This window comes from Hirundo rustica, chromosome 1 (assembly GCF_015227805.2).
Source record: "Hirundo rustica isolate bHirRus1 chromosome 1, bHirRus1.pri.v3, whole genome shotgun sequence".
Classification (NCBI taxonomy): domain Eukaryota; kingdom Metazoa; phylum Chordata; class Aves; order Passeriformes; family Hirundinidae; genus Hirundo; species Hirundo rustica.
In genome coordinates, this window is record NC_053450.1 from 140,508,951 (window position 1) to 140,529,034 (window position 20,084).

The 20,084-nt window shown below is 39.3% G+C and overlaps 1 protein-coding gene across 2 annotated transcripts in view; it reads right to left on the reverse strand.

Moving 5' to 3' along the window:
• Positions 1–10,616: 10,616 nt before the first annotated feature.
• Positions 10,617–20,084, reverse strand: part of MPP7 (MAGUK p55 scaffold protein 7) — a 149,092-nt gene continuing 139,624 nt past the window's right edge. For both annotated transcript variants that reach the window (XM_040064993.2, XM_058420749.1), the window contains 5 exons: positions 19,937–20,017; positions 18,004–18,097; positions 16,776–16,884; positions 15,218–15,361; positions 10,617–13,794 (listed from right to left, as the gene is read on the reverse strand). In XM_040064993.2, coding sequence (XP_039920927.1) covers positions 13,615–13,794; positions 15,218–15,361; positions 16,776–16,884; positions 18,004–18,097; positions 19,937–20,017 — 608 coding nt within the window. In that variant the 3' untranslated portion in view covers positions 10,617–13,614. The remainder of the gene's footprint in view (positions 13,795–15,217; positions 15,362–16,775; positions 16,885–18,003; positions 18,098–19,936; positions 20,018–20,084) is intronic.

Below are 20,084 nucleotides of genomic sequence, written 5' to 3' on the forward strand. Positions count from 1 at the left end.
CAAGTTACTGATCTCTCACTTTGCATATGGCCAGTAAAATCATACAAGTATTTACAATACTGCTTTAATAGGGACTTCCTCAGTGACTACTCAGTAATGCAATATCATTTCTACTCAAAAAGATGAAGAAAAAGAAGGATAGACAAGTGCTAAACAGTAATTTTACCACTTCTCAGCTTAGCAGATACATCTGAAACTCAGCAATTGCTCACAAATACTGTACTTGTATTTAATTAGAAATATGCTTTTATTTTAATAAGGAAAGGAAAGGACAAGTTTAAGAAGGACAAAGCTCTTCAGGCTGTTCTTCAACCACAGAAACTGAACTCACGAAGATTTATCTTTGTAATGCCTGCCTCCACCTTGCTTGCCTGCCTCGTTGGGATGGAGGGTGCCTGCTTTCACAGTGTTCAGCACAGCACAGCTCCCACTGCCTACAGTTTGCAGTGCCACTTCTACAAATTACACTCCTTCATATCAAGCACCACAAAAAACCAGCGTGTTAACCACACCACGTGTGCAAAGTGACTCGTATCACACAGGAAATCTGTGGCAAAGACAGGGATACGATTTGGTTTCCCAGAGCTGCGCTCATGCCTTAATCATGAAAACACATTCTCTTCTCTGCAGTTGTCTTCTTCATTCACTGTGTCCTTCTAACAGCTGCAACAAAGTACAGGTTGTACAGAGCACATTCACTTTTACTGTGGCGTGATTCATCCTCCAACACGGGTCCTTTCTGTGCGCTGCACAACACAGGAGGCCACAGAAAATTCCCTCTGCTCAAAGGAAACACACACAGTTCCCTCTGCCTCACCACTGGCATAATCCACCAGAGCCCTTGTGCTTTTTTCTGCCTCTTCTGCCACCAGGAGAGTTGGGTGCATGGGAGTGATACAATTCCCAATCCAACTCCTGCGTGTAATCAGGCCCGACTGCAGCTGCGGTGAGCGGTAGGATCAGGGAAAACTGTTTTGAATGCCAGTAGCCCCAGGGCTGGAGCATGCCCAGATGTTTCATGGAATGGCTCTGGCAGACCAGTCACACACAGGTGTTTATTGGCTTGAAGTAAAAGTCAGGAATACCAGGAATAATTCATCCACCACTTGGCTCTTCAAACAGAACAGGAACGAGCACAACGTGCAAATCTAAACGGCAGATAACGGCGGCTCTTAGCTGACACACATACACGCTTCACCCACAGAGCTGCTTGCGGGATGAACTTTCTATTTTCCTGGAACGGACTCATTTTGGTTATGAAAACTGATTATGCATATTGTGAAAGGCATGCAGCCAAGCAACTGTACAACTCTCTTTTTCACTAATATCTATCATTTTTAGGAACAAAACACGCTGCTGCTAAATGCAAGTACAAGTCTGCTTAGAAACGTGATTTGCAGTTTACTTTCTCTTCATGTTTAAAAGCTGTTCCCAAGTAAAACAAACCTAACCAGAACAGAAGTAGCTTAAATATTCTGATTTTCACACTAAAATTACTCTAAGGAGCAAAGACTTGCTGTATGTGGCAAATCAAAGGAGAAATGTAAGAAACTATTCCTGAGAGGTTCGCTACTCCGCACAGCAAAAGCTCTGCTCAGCCTCTCCGCGACCTGGGCTCCTCGTGATTTATTGGTTATCTTTAATAAAGAAAAATCCAAGCACCTTTTCTGTTTTGTTACTTCCATTTTAACACCAGCAGTAGCAGACAGACAGACAAAGTCTAGTTTTAGCCTGGGAGCTGAAAGAAATACTTCTAACATACATATGTACTGTTACAATCTGACTTATAAATGCTCAGTAGTAAAGTCAGCAGGAATTGTGCACTAAAACTGGAGAAGAGTAAATGGAAAGAGATCCTGCTGTATTTGCAGACTCGTGGTAATAAGAAAAGCACTCCTGACTGCTCTTGGAAATTTGTCATGTAAGTGAGTAAGGGGAGAGGTCAGGCAGTGACAGACTGCCCTGCCAGCCTGAAATGGGGGGGTTGCACCAAATCTAAAAAACTGAAAACATGCATTTAACTTAAAATGAATGTTATTAAAACAAATTATACCCATCATTCAGAAATGTAATCTGAAAGTAGCAAAACTCCTGGCTTCTTTTCAGATCATGTCTGGCAATGTGCTGTGTATCATCCACAAAGTATTGTCCTGAATCCCCAGCACCCTCCTTCAGGAACCCCTCTAAATCTCACCAAATTCTGATGATTCTGATGTCATTTTCTAAGCTTAAAGTATTCTTGCAAGTGACATCAATCATGACACAACCTGGCCTCTCTTGCTATGTATGACAAAGGCTCCTATTTTTAATTTTTCAGACAAATACAGCTTGTATAACTTTTTTTTTTTTTTCTTTTGCCAAAAATACATCAGTTCCATTCTCCCTATTCCAAGCATATTCTGTTCTTTTGGGATACTTGTCAGCTGGCCTATTTATATCATGTTTGTAAGAAATTAAATGTTTTTGTAGAGGCAAAATAGCAGACTTGGAGAACAGAGCTTCCACCTTGCATTATTAATAGAATTTGTGAAAATCTGTGGTTACATTGTCAAGAAGCAAAGAGACTGATTGCACAGAGCCAACAATTCACTCAGCATGGTGGTTAAAATGCATAAATGGATAAAAATGATTTGTATTAGTGCCTGCAGTTTCTTGTAAATGTCAAATACCTTCTTGGCATTCTAAAACCCAGGCTGTACAGTGAAAGTGGGAGAGTAGCATTTTGTATTAATTTAAAAATGTATAAAACTGATTATCCCTTTCTAGCACTATTTCACTGCTTCATGAAGACCTTAGATGCTGATTGTAACTGGCTATACTCTTTCAGCTCATCATGGCTCTCATTTTTCTTCTAGCAGAGCAATGAATACTTTACTTAAGATAAATAAATAAGATTTTACTTCCTGTGAAAGATGATATTTAAAGAGATTCCCCACAACCAGTTTTCCCTCTTGGAGAAAGTTGTAAATGTTAATTTCCCCTATTTCCCATGCATGGCAGGTCTTGATATTCCCATGAACTCTTCTGTAAATCCCCATCCCATGCATGTATCTCCATGTATGTCAGTACTGTCACTTCAGCTTTATACTGTTCACTTTAATCACCTCACAGGGTTCAAAGGACACCTGGACATAGCCCATCTCCCAGTCCTTAAAACATTCACTAAAAATTCTAGTATTAAGGATTTATGATGTTTCCTTGGATCAAAACATTTGTGTCCTTACCATATATCCATCAGACTTGTTTTACTCTGCTACTCTAAAGCAGAACAATGCACAGGTGTGATTGAACTTACAGAAGTGTTTGTATTTTTCTAGAACAGATAACTTATATTTTGTACAACTGACATTTTACTCGTTTTTCTCATTAGTACCCACATTTATTTCCAAAGAATTATGAAATTAAGTCATCAAAAAGCTACCAGCTGCACAAGTCTTCTGAAGCCTCAGAGTCTGTCTTACACATTACAAAAACATGCAAGGCTAAGGGCTTAGAGATAGTTTAAAAAAAAAAGAAAAAAAGAAAAAAAAAAAAAGAAGAAGAAAGAATTGAAAAGGAATCCAGGTGGATTTTTAACTGCATAATACAATAAAGGAGAGTTTGGAAAGTATTATGCAGAAATCTAATAACAAAAACCCCCAAGATACGCCATTTACAAGTTGAGCTGTACAGTGCTGTGCCTTTGCATGAGTTGAAATCAGTAAAGCAGACACAGCTCACTCAACAGGGTTTGTGAACTTGCGACAGCTCCGAATGTACAAACATAGAACTGGCAGCTTACAGGCTGCTGAGCAACAGCAGAAAAATCTTTCAAGGCTTAAGGTTAACAAATGTTAATTATTCTGAAACAGTGTTTTGTAGATTTCAGTAGTAGTTGCCTGAAGTGACAGCAATTAATTGGTGCCTCCATTTTGAGAGCACTTGGGAAGTTACTTAAAAGTGTGTAGAAGATTTATCATGATCACACTGTAGGTGTAAAAGAAATGAAATGCTGAAAGGACAGCTGAGTAGCAAAGGGCAGGGCCATCTAATGCAGTGCCACAATTTCCATTAAATAATTTAGACAAAGAGTCAATAGATTTATCAGCCACACGTATTTACTACCACGTTTTATGGGTCTCTGATGCATTTGCATTGAAGTTTCCTCCCAGATACTAATCTCAGATACTAATCCAAAGATAATAACCAGACAGCTCTCACACATTTGATTACTTGCTGAAATATTTATCATCTTTCCTGATTGCATCTTATCTCAAAGCCAGACCCTGAGCCCAGAGAAGTAATCAGCTTGGTTCCAGAGCAAGAGCTGCCAACCCCATTGTGAGGAGTGTTACCGAAGTCAAAGGGACCACACATGAAACAAGGCACTAAGGTCCAACTGTAAAAGTCAGCAAGACCTGGCATTAGATTACAAGGTCTTGAGAGCAAAGGCATTCCTGATTTCCCAGGCATGGAAAGACAAGAGGTAATACTCCAATACTGTTAAAATAAAAATGAAACTTTTCTAACTTCACCAGCACTCCACGTTTATTGTGTTCATCCACTGCCATCTCATCTGTGCCACGCTGTTAAATGGCAGGAACAATCCTGTGTGCTGGTGGTAAAGTCATGAATTGATGAAAGTCATTTGAGGCTAACTGCAGGAGGAGTTCCCACTATCGCTTCTTTAGGGATTGAAGTGGTGTCAGCTCTCTGCTGGTATTTCACCCTTGTCCCAAGCACATGATAGAGAAAGCAGGAGCAGCCATTAGGTACTCACAGTGAAGCAATCCAGACTAAGCACTTTCCAATAGCACAAAATGAGGCAATTTACCAGGAAGAGAGGGAGTTGCATTAGCATGAAAAAATTCTAAGTTATTCACAAGATGCTAAGAGAGAAGAAAGAATCATCCATCCTGAGCACTGGAACCAGGAGGATCCGTAAGGATTTTACACGACACTCATGAGCCCAAGCCAAGTAACCATTGCTGTAAGTGGAGCTGAGAGGGGAGCAGAGCAGTAGCACCGGCTTCCTGCAGAGCTTGCTCAGATTTAGAGAGAATCTGGCCTCTTAAGTCTCCCACTTACACACTGTGACAGACAAATTAGCGTAGCTGGGAGTGACCCAGGAACTCCTGAAAAAAATCTGAGCATGAGTGTCTCACTGGGGGTACTTAAATGTGGTTGCAAGGACAACAGCAAACACCAAATGTATAAATGCACCACATCCTGCCAGTGGCGGCAGAGTTAACACCAGCCACCACCACCCCTCTGGTACAAAGCAGTTGAACGTGAAGGAGGCCCTTGGGACTTGTTGGACTCAAAAAGACTCTCAAATGTAGGCAGGTTTCAATACCACATTCAGAAGAAGATTTCCGGAGACCATGAAGTCAAGAGCTACATTCAGTGACACTGTGAAGGCGAAGCACGTGCAGAGTCTGCCATGAGGTAGTCAAGAACTACACACTGGAATGTGTTACCTGATGGGGATAACGCAGCTGCTCCCTGCTGAACGCGGGTAAGTGAAGGGCCCGGGGTTGGTGATGGCTCCTTCTTGTACTGAAGAGGGACACCTTGCTGCTGAAATAATCATTCCATGCTGTTTTCACCCACAGATTGCTCACTTTTGTGCAAACTTGGGGACTTGCCAGTGTTCAGAGTCCAGCAGTGTCCCAGCTTCTCCCTCCATTCCAGCGGTTCCTGGCCAGCCTCTCCTTTCTGCTTCACATTGCCTTTGTTAAACTATTGGCCCCTGACATGGAGAGGCTTTTTGAGAAGACTGGTTAGGAAGAAAGGAAACGAGATTAAACAGAATAGGTCACTTGAGAACACTTGCAGAAGTTTTGTCTTTATTTTCTTGGTCTGGTAGCTCTGGAAGATAGGAACTCCACATGTTTTATGGTTACATTTATGTAACAAATAAAGTCTTTAATTACAGCAACCCTTGCTTTCAAGGAGGCAGTAGGGAAGCCAAAGAAAAACAGAAGACTTTGCAGTCAGAGTAATAATGTCTGATAATTAGAAGTGTCACATAATCCTCTGAAAATTAAAAATGGAATAATAAAATACTTTCCTCATTTACTTAGTTACCGTGTAATCTTATCAGGGATACTATCCCTCATTTGAAACACTGTGGTGTTACCCATGGCAGCCTCTCCCGTGGCAAAGAATGGCACCTCCTGCTTTGCTTGGAACAGCTTCCCCGCAGCTCCCCTGCCGTGCCGCAGCATCCCCTGAGCCCACGCGCTGGCTGACACTCACAGAGAGCGCGGTGTCAGGAGCAGGGTACGAATGGAGTTGGATTTTTGAAGGGAAAATAGAATTTGATACTTCAGTTCCCACAGGGTACCACCACAGAGACTATTTTCTGTAAAATGAAACCAGTGGAGTGATGTTTTACACCACAATATCGCATAAAAGGCAAGACAGTTGGCCCAGTGATACTCCTACACAGACAAATTCCTGTGTCTCTGGACAGGTTTACATTTCTTTATCTGGCAAGCATAAAATTGTAAGTCTGTGTACAAAGTAGCTTTTTTATTTAAGGAACAATTAAGCTAATCCCACAAGATTTCATGTTTAACTAGGTTTGTAGTGAACAAGTTCATAGTCTGCATTCAATCAGGCTCTTTTGACTTTCAGAAAATAGGGGCAAACCAGTATATATGAAATGTAAAATTCTAAGTTTCCTGAGATGTGTGAGTCCTACTAGAGTAGAACTATACACGTATTTGCTAAAACTTTGGTATTCTATAAGTAAACTTCTTTCTTTAGTCTACCCTTAATCTTCCAATTATGCAATATAAATCTGTGTTTTTCATTAAAATAAACTGGTGTACACGGAAACACTGGATAAACACATAAGATGTACATGTGCACACATGCTCAGTAAAAGCTGCTGTTGGCCTGAAGGTAACATCATCTGCACCTATGACAAGATGCAGGCTCTTGGCTTTCAAAATCTCACCTACTCAAAAATGTGCTCAGGTTCTGTGCTTTTTTCAGTGTAGTTTGAACTGGGTCTGAATCCAGCTGTGGCCAATGATGATCTGAATTCAATGAAGTCAAGAGAAGATCATAATTCAGGTTCAGTTCTGGTTTTTGACAAAACAAAGGCTCAAATCAATCTTTGGTTTTGGTTCTACTTCCTGCTTAACAGCTTTGTAAAGAAAAACATCTGGAATAATAACCCAGCAGGGCCAATAAGTGAGACTGTTCTTTCATACTGTCCAGATAGCACCAATAACAACAAAGCTTTCAAGCCAGTTTTCAACAACAATGAAAAAACCACAACCGAACAAGAAAACTCCTTTTGTGCCTTACAGTCAGTAGGGGCCAGGACTGCACATGGGACTTGGTACATTCCTGCCTCCAGTGGCACCAGTCAGGGAAATGGGCCAGGACCAGTCTGGCTCTGCAGGTAGGAGGCAGAGCACAGCTCATACACGCAGCTGATTCCTTCTGCAGTCAAGCTGGCTGCATGGCTGCCAGGGCCAGGCTTCTGTGAGCCCTCAGCTGTGCCTGGGCACTGCCCAGCATGGGCTGAACCCCTGCCAGGGAGCTCCAACCACCTGATCCTCCTGTGAGATGCTGAATCCTAGATCTGTGGTGCCTAACACAGGCCAGCCTGGTTTTGAGGGTAGGACTCCAGAAGCTGCATCAAAGTAAATTTAGTGGGGAAGTATCAACCACACAGGGCATGCAAAGCTCTGTGGAGTGGTTCCCAACCCATGCTCACATTTGGGCAACTGCCCCACAACGAATGTCAGCCTTGATTGTGAAATGTGACTACTCCCGCTGCCTGAGGTTAAGACAAATTTTAGGGAACTGCAGTTGCTTAAAAACAAGCCACTAATGGAAGTCTAGAAAAGGGAGAGGACACACCAGGAACTGTCCAGAGGTCACAAAGGAAACAAGCAGAACCGCTGCCAGTGGCCATTGCCTGAAACAAGAACCCCTGAAGCCAACACTGGCTGCATAAAATTTACAATTGCTCCTGGTCTTTTTTACCATATGCTGCTCTCATGCATCAAACAGGCCACAGGGACCTCTCATCTCAGAGCAATTCTTGTTTTCATGGGACAAAACACTGTTCAGGTGCTCTCCGTCTGGAAAAAACACTAGCTCCTCACTTCTGTTTCAGGAACACACCACGCCTGTGTCCATTGGGAAAGAGGTAAAAAATGCCCTTTTTTATAAAATTTTTTATGTCTGTTTTTCAAGATCAGTTCATTGTCCCTTTTCTCCTCCTTATATGACTCAATTACTAAATTGAAACTGTACAAAGGTGAAGAGGAAAACAAGGAATGAAATTTTCAATGACTAAACACAGTTTGATAATTTTGAGTTAGAGCTGTGATTGCTGTACTCTTGTTGCAAAACTTAATGAAATTAGAAGAAAGTAAAGCAGCATCAGCATCTTGGCCAACATCACCAGGAGCTGGAGTACTCCTCCTTCTGAATAGTACATTTCAGCTCCATAATTTGGACAATTTTAGCTTTGTTTACCAATGAAGATTTACTGGTGCTTATTTGTATTTACCAAGGAAGGAACAGAAACCGCAGCACATTTGCAGCCAGGTCCTCTGACCTCCTGGTCAGTGATTTACGAAACCGAAGATGCATTTTCAGGGTAGTACTTGCATTTGTAACATTCTTAGTTCATCTCTGCTGTACTCACAGACCCTCCCTTTACAACTACCCAAAGTATTTATGAGCCTGTGTATAATCCCACAGAAAGCTTGTAGTATCTTTGTTAAAACACAAATCTAAATTTCACTTAAAAATTATCGGATGCCTTCTGGGTTTTTTTTAGCATATTCAAGTTTTGAATATTAATACAGCTACTGAAAAGAGATGTAATTACAAAAGAAACTGTGACCTAATTTTCTCTATTTCTTATCAACAAGTTTTCAGATACCGTTTGAGCCATCTGAACCGTCTTGGAAATTCTGAGGATATTTTTCTCCACGTATTGAAATGTGTAGCTGGCAGCTTCTGCCACCGAGTCTTTAAAAATTCGTTTAAACAGACGTAAGTGTACAACTGAAACAAAACAAAGTCTCAATAATCACACAGATTTACCCTCTTTGTTCAAATGTTGGATTTCAGTTACAGAAAATACCATAGTATTTTATTACAGAGAGGTTAAATCATTCCACAGACTCTTCCAAATATCCAACTTGTATTTCAGACAGAGATATCAAGAGGGGAAAAGTCTCTAGCTGTCCAGAACTACGAATTCTCTCATTTGTACTGCCATTTAACATAAGACAAAATTTAAGACCAGACTTTAACTGTTTCCAAATGTTTTTGTGTGTTTTTTTGCTGAAACCTTTAACTGTTATCTAGCACCACAATTCTTAAACAACAAATACACCTACAGTCACCCTTTAATTTTGTGTTCAGATATTCTGTTGAATGCTTGCTATCATACATTAATCATTATAATATATGACAAATACTTAATGACTCTGAGAGCAGAAGATTCTTGGGCAAATTTCAAATACAAATGACTTTAAGCACTGATACACAGAAATCCTGGGGGGAAATGACTGTAGAGAGAGCTGTAGCAAAAATAGACTAGATTATAAATTTCTCTGAAGAAACTATTCATGCTTTGAAACAATCTTACAAAAGCTAAATATAAGCGTTACTGAAGAAAAAATTCTCCACACACAGTAGGAACCTGATCTGAAGTACATGAAGGAAATGCAGAATAGTACATTGAAACAAAAGAGAAGGTGCTTAAGTCTTCTCCCAATCCTAGTAAGTGTTAGGCTACTTTTTTTTCCTGGAAAAGGCTTAAAACGGTGCAAGAAGTAACTGAGTTCAAACATTACTTTCCTTGAGTCCTACAAATGAGCACAACTGCCCATGGGACTTGTGCATGGCCTAGAAGTTTATGTGTCTGGTGAAACACTCCGAGTCAACAACTCAGATAACACTCCAAGACTTTGCAAGCCCAGACAAGCTGATATTTTAGTTTGATCCACAGATGTAAGCTTTTTCCCTCAGAAAGAAAATGGTTTATTATGGGGTGGGCTACAGTAAAGGGTAAACATCAAATCTGAAGAAGAGTTTGGCAACAAAAATGAAATATTAAGAGCTGTTATCCTTGTTCTAGGGTGCTTTGTTTTTCCATTTAAGACAATTGGAGCATTAAAGGTAATAGAGAGTCTCATTAAATAACTTACTACATATGCATTTTACCTTTTAAAGTAATTTTGTTCATCTTGGAGAAGAAGAGGTTCTGAGGAGACCTTATAGCACCTTCCAGTACGTAAAGGGGCTACAAGAGAGCTGAAGGGGGACTTTTTACAAGTCATTGTAGCAGTAGAACATGGGGGAATTGCTTTAAACTGAAGGATGTTTGGTTTAGATTAGGTATTAGGAAGAAATTCATTACAGCTTGGGAGGTAAGACACTGAAACAGAGACATTGTGGACGCCCTGCCCCTGGCAGTGTTCAAAGCCAGGCTGGATGGGGCTCAAAGTAACCTAGTTGAGTGAAAGTGTTCCTGACAATGCCAGGGGGGTTGGAACAAGATGATCTTTGAGGTTCCTTCCCATGCAAACCATTCTATGAATCTATGATATGTTATGGTGCAATTTACAATAAAGCAAAAAAACACCTTTAGTGGTATATCAATAATTTATTGTTTTGCATAAGAAGGTAAGATCAGATTTCAGGTAGGACATCAACCAAGGACCTGATGGTGAATTCAAGTATAGAGCTTGGTACAATACTTAAAAATACTACCCTTTGTTTGACTACAGCAAACAGCTAGAACACAATAAAAACATCTGGACTTGACTGTCAAAACATACATTTCTCTAAAAACCCACACAGCACAACTTGAATATGTGGAACATTGGAAACATGTTTAGTTGTCTTCCTTCCCAAATTCTTAGGAGTCAAAGGAACAATCCACCCCCCTGTTCCCCTTGGTATCCCAGAACAATTCAGCACACAGGCTCATCATCATGTAAGCAGGCTCCTGTCCTGTTGAAACTAAGACATTTTTTCTGCTTAGACCTACTGTCATCTCTGCCTGCCTCGTGGAGAGCTTTGATTTTTAGCTTTTGAAGCTAAATAATGCAATAATGTTGACTTTTAGAGAGCAATTTAGTAATGTAATTAAAACCATTTCTAACTCTTCAGAGACTGTGCACATTTTACTCTGTTGGTTGGAACTATATTTCTGAGATTCCCTTTCCTATGCAGGTGTTACTATTCAGGAATTAGCTCCTGGCTCAGGGACGGGGCAGGCAGCCATCGGTCTGGGAGACTCCTGCCAGGATGTGCCGTGGATCAGAGGGTCAGTGTCTCTGGGAATGCAGCAGAGCACCACGCTGCTTACCTCTGCCCAGGACAGCAGAGCTGTGCACAAGAGCCTCCCAGACCACACCGACCCAGGAATGGGAACTAAATTAATTTCAAAAAGACAGGAAAAACAGCCTGCAGGACAGCCAGAACTGTCTCTACCAGGGAGTCTGCAGATTATTCTAGCATCTACTTCACAAAGAGAAAAGCAGGTCCCTTATGCAAGTGTGACTGTACCCCAGTGTTCCAAGACAGCCCAGGTTAGAAGTAATGTTAATAATGTTTTAGTGAGGACTAAAGCCCCTCCTGTTGGAATTGACCAGATCTTGGGAGATGCCGAGTGTCCTCTCCATTTCAAGATATGGTGAAGACACTTGGCATCTCACAGGCAAAGGCAAACTGACCCGCTGAATTCCATATCCCCTGAAAAAGTTTGATTTCCGGTAATTTAAAAAATCAGTAATTAAAAAAAAAAAATAGAAAATGTTTTCTCAACTCAGATAATCTATATGCAATTAAGTTAATCAAAAATTTCCTATTTATGTTACAAAAAAAGTTTAAGTCCACCAGGAAAATGGTGAAATTTGACAGAAGTTACAGTAGAGCTGTTCAAGCAGAGCATGTATCCATACTGGGACTCAGTACATCTGTAACTCTTGCATAAACATTTCCAGACTCCCAGGGATTTTGCTGTTGTTTCTTGCATTTCACTTGTTTTATAAGACTCTAAGCTAAATGGCCCACACATTAAATACACATTTAGAATAAAACTACAAAACCTCATGGCTTTATCAGCATATGAACTGAAATAAAATATTTACATGGAATGTTGAGCTCCATTTACAGAGACCGTTTCCAATTACAGACTTAGTAATCTCTTTAATAAATGATCACATTGACAAGAAATTTAAAAACTTAACATCCCTTTTCAACCCTTTCATAAATATGTAAAGTGTCACTAAATTCTTTTTTCTTTAAACAAGAGAGCTATATTCTCTTTACAGATTAACATGAAATAATGGTTTCCTGTTTGAATGCCACAGATGGGATGATCTGAAGTCAGCAACTTCCTACACACATTCTGTACTTACAAGACATATTCACAACACAACACACAGGTGTTACTTGGTCTTTACACCTGTACTTATTTCCTGCATATCAGTAGTAAGTAAAGAAAAATACCAAATTATTTATATTAAAAATACATCCTCTAATATACATTTGCTTACACTGACACATCAAATCTTACAGCGGGGTTTCCAAATGCCTGACCAGTGACAAGGATGTTTTTTACGGTGAACTCCACAGCATTAATTTATTTGTGAGTGGTGACAAAATACATGTTACACTACTAAAAAGTATCACTACATACTCAACAATAAAAAGAATTAATCTCTTTCAACTGCTTCTCACATGTCCAAGGTTTCCTCACTCTTTGAAAATTTCAGATGGGAAAATTGTTCTAAAGTGTGCCAAAAATACTTAAAATCAATTTAAAGGGGGGAAAAAATTATTCTCTACTTTGTTGCTATTCATATCCCTTTGCCACTGATTTTACAGTAGTTTAATCCCAAAGACTTTGAAGTTATATACACACTAACTCACATTTTTTCCTATTTAAATAATTATTCCCATGACTTTTCTTTGTTGTGCCACAGAGCATGCGTGAAAAGTATTTTCAATCCATGCATGCTCACAGCTGAGTGTCACTATTAAGCCACTTTCTTTCCATGATTATGTAATTGCAAAGAAATACTTAAATCAATCTGTACATGTAAGACAAGGTTCACATCTAGAAAAGTAAAAACACATTGATACATAATTAAAACTATGGTGTCTTCCTCATAAAAAATGTTGGTCATTTTTGCCTGTTTCAGTTCTCTCCAGCACTTTAAAGGGCAATAACTTCCAAGTGCTGATGTGCTCATTTATGGGAACAGTTACGTTTAAACCACTGAAGTGCTGATCTACAGCATCAATTTGTATCTTCTGTGAACTCTGTGTTAAAAACACTCACCTTGGAAACACACAGATGAAATAAAGAGGTGTTTGGCAGTTTTGCTGTACTAGTATTAGCTCACTTTACAGATCACAGTAAATCTCTGGTTTAATTGGACTGTTCTGCCCCAAACTGTGGGCAGCAGAATTGAAGACATGAGAAAACAAGACCAGTTCCAAGTGCATGAAGAGTATACCTGCTGCTCAGTAGAGTTAAAAGCCCTCCTCCCAAGAAAATGGCCATCAAGTAAAGCATAACCATGCCCAAGGTTGCTGATACAACAGCAGAGGTTTTGTCTAATTAAAATGTTACTATGAGTGTAGCCAGCTGACAGGAACCCAGAAGGTCTCGGTCTCCAACCTGTCGAAAGTTGTTTTAAGCTCACTGTAAGCTGTAGCGAGGTCATCGTTGACTATCACCTTGTCAAAAAGGTGGCCATACTGGCTCTCCATCACATGGGCAGATTTAATCATTTCATGAAAATCTTCTTCCTGGTAAGGACAGTGCAAAAAAGATCAGTGCACAGCCAGTCCATAGCAACAATGCATAAACTCTTTCTGTATTAAACATGGTCTAATTGCTTATTTCTTATCTCATCAGGAGATGGAAATTGTACTTCTAATTAAAAAAAACCAACACAATAAAACCCAGAGATTACTATTACAAGTGATCTCAGAGAGTATTCTGATGAGTTGACTCAGCTCAACAGGCAATTCTTTCATCTCTCCCTTTGTAGTGACACAATTAGTCACTGCACAGTAATTATGGAGACATTTTCTGTTAGCAGCACCACTGGAAAATGTTTCTAGCTGTTTACTTTGATGACACATTTAAAGTTTCATTATGTTAATCTCAGCTTGCGAATAGCACACCATGAATTACAGCACAGCCCTTTTTCTTTTAAGAGCTATGTAGGAGTCATCATTCTATGCCTTGTTCGATCTGGCTTAGTGGATTTCTCTTCATGTTTGGGGAGGGAACAAATCTTATTAATTTGTTTAAATGACTTTGAGAGATGAAACCTGCCCTAACTAAGCAATGGCCTGAAAGTTGCTCTTAAGATCAAACTCCTCTTACTTTTTATATACCACAAACCAACATTTTCTTACAGAGTGTACTTTGCACACTATTCCAGAATGCACATTCTACACAGATACAGTCTGTGACTATATCCGTGACTCACTTTGAAACAAAACCTAAAAAAATCTTAAGGAAAGAAAGAAATAAGGAAAAATGATACACAAAGTAAATATAGATAAACAGTCTAAGGGTGATCAACTTTGCTGTAGATTCAACTGAAATATGATTTCATTATACTACAAGGAAGCAAGTATGTTAATATTGGGTAATCTAATTTTTTTTCCAACTATTGACAAAAACCAGCATTTACCCCTTGCTTAGATATCTCTTCTTCTTTCTTACAGTGTTAGTTTTCCTATAACATTTAAAAAAACCTCTATTTCTCTTATCCACAAATATGGGCTTTTTATTAAAGTAGCATTTACTTTTTCAGCTGGTTCTTTATATTTGCATTTTCCTCTAAATTTAGACCCTTTAATACAGCTGATAAAACAAATACATTCTTACATTTGAACAAAGACATCTAAGCCCAGGTGCAATTTTTTTAAAGGAAACCCACAGCGTTATCTCTCCTAAAGATGCTTACACTTTGAGGTTCTTTGAGGTTCTTTAATGACATAAAGTCAGAGGACCATGGAAACTGTAAATACCCATGAGCATATCAAACAATGAAAACACCACAGTAAATGTGTAATGTGAGAGAGGTTAGAAACAGCAAGATGCCCTGACAAGTGCTGTCAATGAGAATCAGTGATCACCTTTATTTTCAAGGTAAACTGCTACAACAAAACTGTTACCAGGTTCTCATGTTTTACCATGTCTAATTATACTTACTGTGAAGGGTTTTGCAGTTCCCTTATCATCTTTACTTGAAATAATCTTGGCATTTTTTCTGGTTTCCCTCAAACGGTCAAGTGATGGAGGTTTTATAAATATAACAAATGGTTTAAACTCATATGTCCGTAAGTGTTTCACTGTCTGGGAAGAGGAAAGATTTTAATTAATTAGTTTATTTTGCACAATGGAATTTACTGTAATAAAAAGAAACTCCCCACTGACCAGAATAAACCCATAAAGCATTTCTAGGCAGGTATTTTTCATTTACTGCCATCCTGCTTGGCTGACCAGCATTTATTCATACAGGGAGAATTTTCAGAACTGTAAGAAAACTCTTTCTCCAAGGGTGATCATTGGTCTTGCTTTCCACACAGCTGCTGGTAGACCCCATGCAGTCTGGCAAAGCTTGAGTTGTGCACACCCGTGCCACTGGCAGCGAGAGGATGGAGGGGAACAGCAGGTGTTCAGGGGAGGAGGAAAAGTTCAGCCCATTTTAGCAAGAATAACCCCTTCTGTACCTATGAAAATCAGCAGAAAGAGGTGTCTGTTACACTTCACAAAAGGTCAGTGAATTTTCTCTTCAGTGCTGTGTGCCCACGACACAACTCCCTGCTGTTCATTTTTCCTGAGTGAGCTATGTGTAGCATTAGAGGCAGGTCTACGATTCAGTTGCAGCACAGGGTGGTAGTATGGATGGTCAGAAACTTTCTATCCTCTCCACACTGCCACGGTCCACAGGAAAATCCCATGTTGGAGAGTGGGATCCCAGAATGGTGCACAAGCTTGGGTCCTCAAGGGAATTTGGTGCTTTGCAGGAACACAGGGCTGTGTGGGACAGGCAATCGTCTTGTCAGCTCCCCTCCTCCCCTGGCAAGGGCTATGGCTTCCCCAGGCACTCCTTTGCCTCATGCAAAACTGTCCGGGGAGCTGCGTACAAGCTGCCAGGGTTCAGACGCCATACACGGGCCACCCTGGGAGAAGAGATGCTTTGGCTAGGTTTAAACAAATTAGTCCAGCTCCTAGAAGCACAGTGGTTATTAGGAGCAAAGATTTCCCAGTAGAGCTGTTCAGTGGGGTTGAAAGACAAGGTCAGTGCAAGAAAAAATGGTTTAGAGAGGAATATTCTTAACAATTATCCAGCTGACATCATATTTAGTGCATTCCTTGACTCATATCCACCCTGCATGGAAACCCTTGGCACGAACAGTCTAGTGAAACATGTGAGAGCTGCTGGACTCAGTGATAACACAAAACTATTCTGAAATTAAAGTTTCAGAGACAATTTCTTGCCCATACTAACAGAAAGATAAATGGAAATATAGGAGCATTCTGTAATTAAATCTTTGGTATTATGCTGCAGGCTTCCAGTTCCCTTGTTTACTGGCTATGTATTTATCTCCTTTCAGAAAGCCTTGCTGAGATAAAGGTAACAAGCAAACCCACTCAACAGTCATTCAGTCTGGGATAAAGTACACCTTTTTAGAAATGTTTTTGTCCTGGAATTCCAATATGCAATATGGGGAAGTACAAGAGTTCAGAAGACATGCTTACTTACATGAGGTTGTACATCCAACAAACAAACTTTGTTTTTAGCTAGAACTGATCGAACAGAGTCTAAACTTGTACCATAGTAGTTGTTCTTATACTCGCCATACTCGATAAACCTGTGGCAGAAGGTGAAAACAACTGGAATCATTTCTATTTTCTCCAGAAAAAAAGCTTACCAGTTTGCTTTATAATATTTAATTCAGGAGCAAAAATATTTTACTTTACATGAGAGTTCTACCGTGTTTTATAAAGGAAATGCTGTCAAGTACTTCAGTATGTCAATTTTAAGAAATCTTCTACTTTACCGCTTTCAAATCAGTAACACCTGCTTGTATTACAGTTAAAGAGAAAAAAGTACTGCAGTCCAACAGCCCACTAATGTTTTCCATCACCTCTTTTTCTGAACTAATGCAATGCAATAAAACAGTGGATAAGCTAAACAATAGAAACTACTGAAATTTCATTGCACACTACAGAATATCCAAATTCTCTGTCTCTGAAAAGGAGGAGTGATGACGGTGCTGGTGGAACCAAGGCGGATGGTTATTTGCTATAAAAGTACAGGCACAATTTGCCAGAAAAGCAAAGCACAGTTTGAAGTTTCAATAAAACCCACAGCTTTGTGTCTAATACACTTTTGCCCTCTGAAACTGAGACAGAATTTCAAGCTACAGAATTTTACAGGCTGCTGGAGAGCACGATGCTACCATTGTCTCTTCATTTTAGTTTACTTTCTGGAAGGTGTACAGGCAGGGACTTCACGGTAGATCTCTAAATTCAAAAGCAGAGGAAGTGCCTGGCCTGAAAGAGAGCAGAACTACACAAACATTGACTCAGGCACGTCTGCAGTACTTCCACACCCCCTCTTCCCTAGAGCTGCAATGCTTACTGCTATAAGATGTATTAAGATGTATCAAGATGTATTATTACTGCTATAAGGCTTTATTAAAAGAATGCTCCCCCATCCTAAGCACCTATAATTTCAGTGTCTCCCTGAGGAGCTGAGGTACTGAAACTACTTGTAAGCTTAGAAACTGTTGTGTTTGCACATCCTGCCTTTTTTTTACTCTCTGTTTTTCCCCAGCTGCTTAGATAACAAAATGTAATTTTAACATATCTTGAAATCACTGCAACTCATATCCATTTTGACTTATTATCTGAAATAACAACCAGCCCCATTTTATAATAAACCATTTTTTTAACCACAGTTCTAGTTAAAAATCTCTTCAACATACTTGTTATTCTGCACATCTGTCTCAAACAAGTGCTTGGAAATGAAAATGTATTCGACACCATCACTTTCTTGGCTTCTCCTTGGACGGGTAGTGTCTGCAGTTTCATCATATTAAAAAAAAAAAAAAAAAAAAAAAAAAGGAAAATATGTACAAAACAATATAATGCAAACCAGTTCAGGAAAAACTGAAAAGCCCAAACTCTTTGTGTAATACTAAGCATAGCACTTCCCTCACTTCTGAAGCACATAAGGCTGCTCTGGATCTGGTAGGCAGCCCACAAACACATGACAGGATTGAGTTTTAAATGCACGCAGGAAAAGCAGCAAAAAACCTATTGGACAAGTATCAGTTTATAATTTTTTTTATCTAGTGGAAAAATCCAATAAAATGAGGACAGCTGAATAATCAAAGTAATAGCAGTCCATAACAGTTACCCCAGCCTTGCCTCTTGCTAAACTTATTAGCATATGAGACCATAAAGGGAAAAAAGCATACCATGCTGATTTATAAAATGTTATGTTCATTAACAACTCTTGTAGCTATGGTATGTGAAGCATGTTAATAAAAAAAATGGGGTGTGAACTTTATGTTTTAATGCTTTTCTTTATCTGGTGATCAAAATAGAATTCTGTTTTCTTTCAGTAGCCTTGTATTATTTACACTTCCTACTTTCCCCCAAGTAGGTATAAGGTTTTTGCTTATAAATGAAACTTATTTGTGGGGTTGTCACTTATGATTAATGAACCTCTGAAAACATCCTATTTTGAACAAGTTGAATACTGCAGCATCATGTATTCTCCATCCCATATGGACATAAAAAACCTGCTTGCAGCAAGACAGTCTTAAATGCCATTTGATGTATCACTCTTCTTTTTAGGCTGACACAATGAGGAACATTTCCAAGACAGGAATCCCAGTTCTCTCTCCAAGTCCTGACTTACTGAATTTCAGGGATAGGGATTCCTTTACATGTTTGTTTTAACTTATAACCACACATTTGGAAGAGAAAAGAGAGAAGGCAGCTTGATGAATACTGGCAACTTTTACAGAAATATTTTTGGGCAAATGATTGCATATACTTCAATGTGTTAAATATTTTGGGAACAACTAGCTTTTTTGTTGTTGTTGCTTTCAATGCCCAGTTGAAGCAAATACGTGCAAAAGAAATGACTTGCCAAACTAAATGCATTAATTTTTCTACTTAGCAAATTCATTCATATATATACACTTCACAGAATATCTGCTCTTGCAAAAAGCCTGTGATGGAATCTCCCAAATTCAGAATGCTGGAGCCATATTTTTGAAGGATCCCTACAGAAGGTACAAGTAGAAAGCAAACCAAGAAAACAAAGTCTAAAACCGTTGAGTTCTCCATATTAAAGAAAACCCAGTGAAGTATTGTAGAAGTTAACAGAGCACGATGTTCCTCAATTTTATAAAAATCACAGTACTTGGTCTGAGAGGGGAAAGAGGGAAAAACATCCCCAAACCATCTCTTCTAAAGCTAATCAAAGGAATTTAATTAGTTTATTCACTGGAATAAACTATTTATCATCAATCTTCATTTTTCAGCCTAACGGATAAAGTCCAGTTTGCTGAATGCAAGCATTGGTAACAGAGTACATTTCACTGCTTTACAGCCAAATCCAGGGTGTTTTTCAGCTGAGTTTCATTTACTAAACCTCACTGACATCAATCATGCTAAACTTGTACTGAAAGTGTACTACAATGCCTCTGAGCCAAAAAGCTCTATCAGTTTAATCAATGCTATTTAATATATAACTGCAGCAGCACTTTTAAAAATTAGAAAAGTAATTTGAATGCCAAGCATGCATTTAGAACCCCAAATTTGGAAGTACCTTAAAGGTAATGCAATAATAAAGGCTATTAATGCAAGTATATCATTAGAGAATAGAAGTGCATTTTTACTTACGTGGCACTGTTACCCCGTAGTGCTGGGTGTCACTGATTAGCAATTTCCGTTTAAGTTCATTCAGTCCAACCCCTACAGGACCTAAAAGAAAAAATCTGTCTGTTTCCCAACAGCCAGTTGTCTCTTGAATTCAGGTGCAAGTAAGCTC